The 8,188-nt window shown below is 43.2% G+C and overlaps 1 protein-coding gene across 1 annotated transcript; it reads left to right on the top strand.

The window, feature by feature from the left end:
- Window positions 1-203: 203 nt before the first annotated feature.
- On the top strand, window positions 204-677 carry HOO65_030544 (uncharacterized protein; the record flags this gene model as incomplete). The annotated part of the gene is made up of 1 exon (XM_071000438.1): window positions 204-677. The coding sequence occupies one exon, from the start codon at window positions 204-206 to the stop codon at window positions 675-677; it is 474 nt and encodes a 157-aa protein (XP_070860223.1).
- Between the last annotated feature and the right edge of the window lie 7,511 nt (window positions 678-8,188).

Raw genomic sequence — 8,188 nt, 5'->3', positions numbered from 1 at the left:
GATATTCCTCCTCTTCTTTCTACCTTCACATTTTCCTCCTTCTTCTTCCCTTTAATCTCCTAGAGACTCTTTCAAGATACAACACATCTATCAGTCACCTTGAACAGGTTATGAGCCTGGAATTGCACTAAATCTACACTGTTTCTCTTCAAAATCCCTTTTCTTTTCACAACTTCAGTTCAATTCCTCAGTTTCTCTCAACTATGTCTCTTCTTACATCAGTCCAAGGCCTTAACATCACCATTCCTATCCTACAGGATAAGGATAAGGATGCTACCAATTTCAGAGTCTGGAAAAATCGTCTCCTCTGCCATGCTACTAATGTAGGCTATATTTCAGCACTTCACCCTCCTACTGAGGGTGATAAAACCAAGACAACTCAGCAGCTTGAGCAGGAAGAACTAGCCAAAATCAATATGTGGCAGTTCTGTGACCCTGCCCTCTTTGAAAGACTCTTAGGCTCAGAGACAACATGGGCTAAGATGACAGCCTATAGCATACTGACTACTCTGGAAACCTACTTCACAAGCTCAAGTTTCCATGACAAAATCTTAGCTTTTCAGCACCTACAAGAACTTGAACAGTCATTTGATCAGTTCTACCCAGCTGAGTATGCCATTAAGGCTAAAGCAGCTCTTGAGAACCTTAGTAACCATGGGTCTACTCTGACTGAGTAGTTCAAAGTGGCTTCTATAATCAGCAAAGTGAGTAAACACTACCCTAAGTGGTATTCTACTATTAGATCAAGTCTCTATACACTTGAGACTGAGAAGTGGCCTTCCCTCACTGATCTGATTTGCCAACTGGAGAACTCAATCATGAGGAAATTAGACCTCAATGCCCTCTCCTATGTTAATGCCTCTAAGCAAACACCTAGTCAACAACCTCTGAAGACTGAGCCTAAGCAGCCCTCTACAAAGTGGTGCTCTTTTCATCACTCTACTACTCATTCTGATGCTGAATGTAGATCTCAGTCTCAGAAGACCTCTACCCCTAATCCTTCACTTCCTAGCACTATTGGCTGGAGCTTTTCCACTATAGGGCTTGGACAGTTCACTACCTTGACATCCCTCTCTGTAAGGCTTCATGAGATACAAGAAGATTCAATTGTATAACAGCTCTGTATTTAAGAAGAACTTGATAAGTTCTAAAAGAAACTAAAGGGAGCTATACTAATAACAGTAGTCAAGTGGTTTATATGTATGTTGGGGAAGATGCACTTTGGTAGGGGGACTAGGGGAAGATGCAAGGAAAAGGGGCTAGAGAGAGAAAGGGGGGGTGAGGGCAAGGCCTGAACCATATATGATCTGTAGATCATTACAATTGATCCCTTCCCCTCCTTTCAGGCTGCCTAGGGATAGTCAGTGGTCTACTCATATTCTTCTAGGGCAGCTGTGTCTTCAAGGTGCACTAATGGTTCCCAGGTTGGTTCTATATAACCTGTCCATTTTACTAGCACTTGGTATTGTTTCCTATATTTCCAGTGTTAAAGGATCTTGTCCACTTGGTATTCCCCTGTAACTATGTCATCTATGGCTTCCTCCTATGATATCAGGGGTGGCTTAGGATTGGAGGACACTTGGGATAGCAATAGGTCTTCTCTATACTAGTAGACTAGGTTGATGTGGAATACTGGGTAGATACTAGAGGGGGTGTCAAGTTTGACAGCATAGGATCTAACAAGGCCAATGACTTTATATAGTAGTGCTAACTAGTTGAGTTTCTTTAAGGGGTGTAGGGTATAGACATTCTTGAGTCTCAGGTAGACTCTATCACTAACTTGAAATGATTCTATAACTTGTTAGCCTTTATTAGTGTGTTATTCCTGTACTTCTTGGGCTAAGGCCATAGATGCCTAGGAGAATGCAGTGGCTTCATAGTGCTTTGCTAGCCAGTTGTGTCCTGCTGTGGCTAGGGAAATACTTGAGCCAGTGGGGTATGGAGCATTAGCTTCAATGGGGTCTATGTGGTAGCTATAGTAGAAGAAAAAAGGGCTAATGCCTGTGGATGCTGAAACCCAGTTATTCAAGGCAATCTATACTTGGGGCAGTAGGGAAGCCTAGTCATCTTGTAGGTAGGCTATGAATGTCTAGAGGTATGTCTCTATTTCCTAGTTCAAGTATTCCTATGCTCTATCAGTCTCTAGGTAGAAGGCTATAGACAAACAATAGGTGATTCCAAGTTAGTAGTATACTTCAGCCTAGAAGAGGCTGATGAATTGTAGACCTCAGTCAGAGGTGATCATGTGTAGGGTTCTATGGTGAGTGAATACATGGACTAAGAAGGCTTCAGCTATATTGTGAGCAGTGGAAGACTTCAGGGGTATAAGGACTTTGGACTTTGACAGCTGGTCAGTGACACCCATAATGACAGTGTGCCCATTAGAGGGTGGAAGGTCAATGATGAAATCAACTGCAATTTCTTACCAAGTCCATTCTAGGATCAGGAGGGGTTTCAAGAGGCTACACTTCTATTCCTACTATATCTTGCTCTATCCACAAGTGTCACAGTTTCTCATAAAGCACTACACATCTTCTGTTAACCCAGGCCAGGTGTAGGAGTGGCTTACAAGGTCTCATGTGATAGTAGTGCTAGGGTGGCCTGTCAGACTTGAATCATAGGTAGCTTGAATTATCATTATATGAAGTGGCTTATAGGCTAGGATCCACAGGCACTCCTGCTATAATAGGTGTATTTCTGAGTCAAGGGAGCATTCACTGATTTGCTAAGACAGGCCCTAGTCATTAGGGAATGTATGTGCTTTTTCTTATACTACTGAGCAGGCTTGCCAGTATCTCTCATTGTGTCTCAGTGAAGTGTCCTACAGGTTGTAGAGTTCTAGGTTAGTGAATGGAGATGGAAGAACTAGGTAGGGAGTGACTTCTAAGCCTTCTAGATCTTTATCAGGGTTTTTAGCCTATATTACTATAGTGATGACAAAGTTCTTACCATAGGGATATAGCATCTGGTGAACTCTGGATTATAGTCTATCATTAGACAGGTCATATAGGAGGTCTTGGTTATATTAGGACAGGGCATTAGAGGTGACTTGTGTTGTTCCAGGTCTATATATCAGTGTGAAGTCAAATTCAGATAATTCATGAGACCAGTAGTATTGATATTCTAAGAGGGTCTAATGTCTAATGGGTTTGGAAGTAGATGAGGTTGTAGTGGTCAGTGTGTACTTGGAATATAATGCCAGCTAAGAAAGGGCACTAATATTTCAAGCAGGAAAAGATTACTAACATTTCCTTATTGTAGATAGGATAGTTGACCTTAGCTGGGGTGAGTTTCTATGAGAAGTATACAACAGGCTACTAAAGGGAATCCAGGCCTTGTTGTCTCAATGAGGCTCCTATTGCCTATCCAGAGGAATCCACTTCAACAATAGTAGGGCAATCAGGATCATAGGTAGCTAGGACAGGTATAGAGATAAGGGCCTGGTGGAGCCTATCAAAAGCTTCTTACTAGTCTAGGCCCTAAACAAACAGTTGGTCTTTCTTAGTCAGTGTAGTCAGTGGTATTACCAGAGTTAAGTAGTTCTTAATGAAGCAGTGGTAGAAGTTTGCAAAGCCTAAGAAGCTATAGAGGCTATGTATAGAGGTTAGGGCTTCCTATTCTTGAATTGCATAGGTCTTTTCAGGGTTAGTGTAGATTCCAATACCAGGCTCTACAATGAAGCCTAGATACTTAATTGAAGAGGATTTGAAATCACTCTTATCCTAATCTAGTTGGAGGCCTGTATTGTCCAGGGCCTTAATGATCTGATAGACAAGCTTGCAGTGGTCTTCTCTAGAGCCTGAAGTATAGATCACTATATTATCTAGGTAGGCTGAGCAGGTAATGCCTAGCCACTAGGAGAGGACATAGTTAATGAACTGCTGGAAGGAAGCCAGTGCTCTACTTAAGCTAAATAGGGTTACTAGCTATTCAAAGGAGCTGAGGTAGGTGTGGAAAACAGTCTATAGTTCATAGCCTTCTTTGACTTAAAGATGGTGGAAAGCAGAGATAATATTGACTTTAGAGATGTATTTAGCTGATACAATGTCATAGAGGGTGTTATAGATAAGTGGCAGTAGGTATCTATCCTTCTCTATAGCATTGTTCAGGGTGTGGTAGTCAATGTAGAAACAAATGCCTCCACTAGGTTTCTTGATAAAGATCACTAGGGCTCCTCCTTCAGCACTACTAGCCTGAATGAAGCCAGAGTCAAGGAGCTTGTATAGGGTTTTCTATAGGACTAGCAGCTCCTCTCTACTCATGGAATACAAGGGATATACAGGGGTCAATTCATCTGGCTTTAGTCAGATCTTGGTGTCTAGGCCTAGTTATAATAGTGGCAGAGTAGTAGCCTTCTTTCTATCAAAAGCACTGATGACTAGGAGTAGCCAGCTAGGGCAAGATGTTCAGGGGTCAGTATAGATCTTGGTTTGCAAGGCTTTCTTGATGTCATGGAGGGAGGCTGAAAAGACATAGATGCCTTTAGTCTTAGTAACTTGGGCCTGGAGTGCCTATATCATACACTAGGCAATAGCTATAGTATCTAGGTCAAGGGGAGTAGTTGTAAGGTGGAGTCTGAAGGGTTGTCATAAGAGGACTTCATTCTAGGCTAGGTGTATAGAGGCATTGTGGTCTATTAGCTAATATTGGCCTAGTATTAGGTCTTCTATCTAGTCAGGGACAATGTATATATAGAGTTTTTCATTATAACCCCTAAGGCCTAGGTTAATCATAGTGATCTAGGTTATTATTAGGGGGTTCAGGTCACTGATGACTTATTCAACTAGATAGGGTATAATAGGTAGGGTAGTGGCTTTACACCTAAGAGCAGTGTGTAGGGAAATAGTAGTAAGATAGAGGCATCTATTGTCAATGAAAGCAGTAGTAAAGATATGTTTATTTAGAGTTATATCTATATAAGTACCTATTGCTCCTATTTCTTTCTTAGCAATTATCTCCCCTTCAGGCACTAGATAGTGATAGTCATCCAGGCCTAGCAGTTTTCCAGGTGTTCAGTAGGGACTGGGGCATTATCAGGTTACTAGGCTTCTATGGCCTGGGTCACTACTGGCTGCCCCTGGTTAAGGGGGCAGTTCTGCTGTATGTGCCCTAGTTTGTAGTAGTGGAAACATAAGTTTGTCTACTTTAGGTTCTCCCTCTCCCCTGGGGTTGTAGGCTTGAGGGGGATGTTGGATAGTTACTAGTCTATTTTGTCTAGTGAGGGAGCAGCCTAGGTCAGGGGTGCTAGAGCAGGTGTCTAGTGGCTAAATCTAAGGAGTGCATTCACCTAGGTCTAGTGCCCTCTCAGTACTTCCAGGTCAGAGGCCAGACCAAAGACCTCAGAGACAAAGGTAGAGTAGGTTTTGGCTTTGACACCTATACAGATAGCCCTAATGAGCTTATTGTTAAGGTATTGTTTAAGGCTTGAGATACAAGTGTAGTCACTAACAATTCCAGCCTCAAGGAGCAGGTTCTCAAACTTTAGTATAAACATAGAAAATAGTTCATTGTTTCCCTGACTCAGGTGGTATAGCTCAGCCTCAGCATGTTCCTCTACATAGGGATCCAGAAATATAGTGTCTAGTGCTTTGAGAAATTAGGCTGTAGTGTAGTTCTTCAACTTGGCTTGTCTATATAGTAGTGACACCTTGGTTTGCACTACAGTAGACATCTATATCTATAGGTAGGTGAACTAGTTGCTGTTGTTCCTGATGGCATCACTATCTTATTCCAGCTTGGCCTCTGCTGTCTGAGACTATACCTGGTATTCTGACCCCTTTCCTGAGAAGAGGTGGATGTCTAGGAGACAGGGCTTAGGGTGTCTAGTAGGTTGTGCCTCCAGGAATACTAGGGCTGAAAAGCCTATAGGGGCTGAGGCAGCTAGAAGGCTTACAGAGGCCAGGGGGGCAGCTGGGGCACTAGGTGCCACTAGGGGGGCTGGAGGTGTTGGAGTGGCAAAGGCTTGAGTGATCTGTAGCAGGCTAGCTGTCATTTGTTACTAGAGGGTTTTGATTTCCTCCTGGAACTGCTGGAGCATGTGCTGCTGAGTGTGCTCTGACTGCTCAAGTTTCTAGTGCATTTGTTCCTGGGAAGTTTAGGACTGCTTCAGCCTGTGGTGCAATTTGAGCAGTGCCTCCTTCATTTCTACAGGCATTAGAAGTATAGCAGGCTCAGGAGCATGTGTGGGTTGGGCTGGGTTTGAGGGGTCTATAGTGGTGGAGTTTGGAATGGGGACAGGGGACAGAGGACAGAGGACAGAGGATAGAGGACAGAGGACAGAGGATAGAAGACAGAGGACAGAGGATAGAGGATAGAGGACAGAGGACAGAGGACAGAGAAAAAAAAAATAAGATTGAGTTCTAATGTAAGGCTTCACAAGATACAAGAAGATTCAATTGTATAACAGCTCTGTATTTAAGAAGAACTTGATAAGTTCTAAAAGAAACTAAAGGGAGCTATGCTAACAACAGTAGTCAAGTGGTTTATATGTATGTTGGGGAAGATGCACTTTGGTAGGGGGACTAGGGGAAGATGTAAGGAAAAGGGGCTAGAGAGAGAAAGGGGGGGTGAGGGCAAGGCCTGAACTATACATGATCTGTAGATCATTACACTCTCAGCCCAATAGCTGCCTGATCTCACAAGGGCATTGTCATAGGCAGGCAGGAAGGTTCTATGAGACTAACCCAATAGCTCAAAGACAGGACAGGCAGGACAGGTAGACAGGGACAAGGACAGGCAGGACAGGATGTTCAGGATGGTAACAGATACCAGGACAGAAGACAGGGACAGGAAGTTCAGTATATTCAGGGTAGGAGATGAGGACATTACTTGGGGAGCAACATTTAGGTAATAGAGGGAGGTTCTATCTAGTCTATATATCTACACAGGTTGTAGTTGACAAGATCTACAGTGGGGTGTGAGGCTGGTAGTGGTGAGTGAGGCTCTAGCATTGAGCAGGACAGCAGTCATGCAGGGAACACTAAAGTAGTGTGGGAACAGTGGTCATACAGAAATGGTAGTCATGCAGATGACAGTATCATACTATGATGGATAGTGGTTATGCAAAGGATGCTAGTGTGCTGTTACATCATACAGGAACACTAGTGTACTGTAACAGTCATGTAGAAGACACTAGCATACTATGACAGTACCCCCCTCTCTACAGTAGAGCTCTATCAATGCCAAGAGGGTAACCAGGAGGGTTCACCTAGGGGCTGGGCTTGTCAGGGTAATGGCAGTGGTAGTTTTCCACTAGCTGCTTTGCATTCTCCAGGTATTCAGTGGGTTCAGTTGTTGGGTCATCATAGCTGGTCTAATGAATAACATATTTCAAGCAGGGGCAGTGTCTATAGCTGTAGTGTTCCCAGAAGGAGTCCAAGACTTCTTCAACTTCATACTCAGTTTGTCTAGCCACTTCAACATGAGGTGGAGGTGGATGAACTTGACTAGGGATAGGATCAGAGGTGTCAGTGTATCAGAGCTTAGACACATGAAAAATAGGATGAATCCTCATAGAGGCAGGCAACTCAAGTTTGTAAGTGTACAGGCTTATGATCTTATAGATGTAGAATAGTCCTAAGTTCTTCCAGTCTAGCTTCTTCTAAGGCTAGGCAGTTTGAATCATCCAGGTGTCAAGCCAGACTTTGTCATTAACTTAGAACTGGTGAGGTGGCTGGCAGTGCTAATTCACCTGCTCTTCATGGAAGTTTTGGGCCATTGCCATTTCAGAACAGGTCAGTTCTGTTATCTCTTCCATTCAGGTAGTGAAGGCAGCAGTGTCTCAGGACTAGGCAGAATCAGGCAGGTCAGAGATTGGCTTGAATCCCATCTGGGGTTGGAATCTGTAATTCACAAAGAAAGGGGAAATATTAGTGGTTTCAGAGTAATGTGCATTGCCAGAGAACTCAGCTAGTGGCAACCAATCTTCCCAATTGTCTTGTAGATATGCTATGTATATATGTAGATATTGTTCTAAGACTGAATTCATTCTTTCAGTTTGACCATCAGTTTCTAGGTGGTGGGCAGAGGATAGGGTTGGTTCAATTCTCAAGGACTGAGACAGGCACCTCCAAAATTCAGCAATGAATTGAGGTCCTCAGTCTGAGACAATAGTCAATAGAAGGCTATACAACTTCTAGACATTCTTCAGGTACAGACAGGCAGTGTCTTCAGTGTTACAGTTGCTGTG

The sequence above is a fragment of the Ceratocystis lukuohia genome (assembly GCF_044167205.1).
Source record: "Ceratocystis lukuohia strain C4212 chromosome Unknown Supercontig3_pilon, whole genome shotgun sequence".
Classification (NCBI taxonomy): Eukaryota; Fungi; Ascomycota; class Sordariomycetes; order Microascales; family Ceratocystidaceae; genus Ceratocystis; species Ceratocystis lukuohia.
This window is presented reverse-complemented; position numbering and strand designations above follow the sequence as displayed.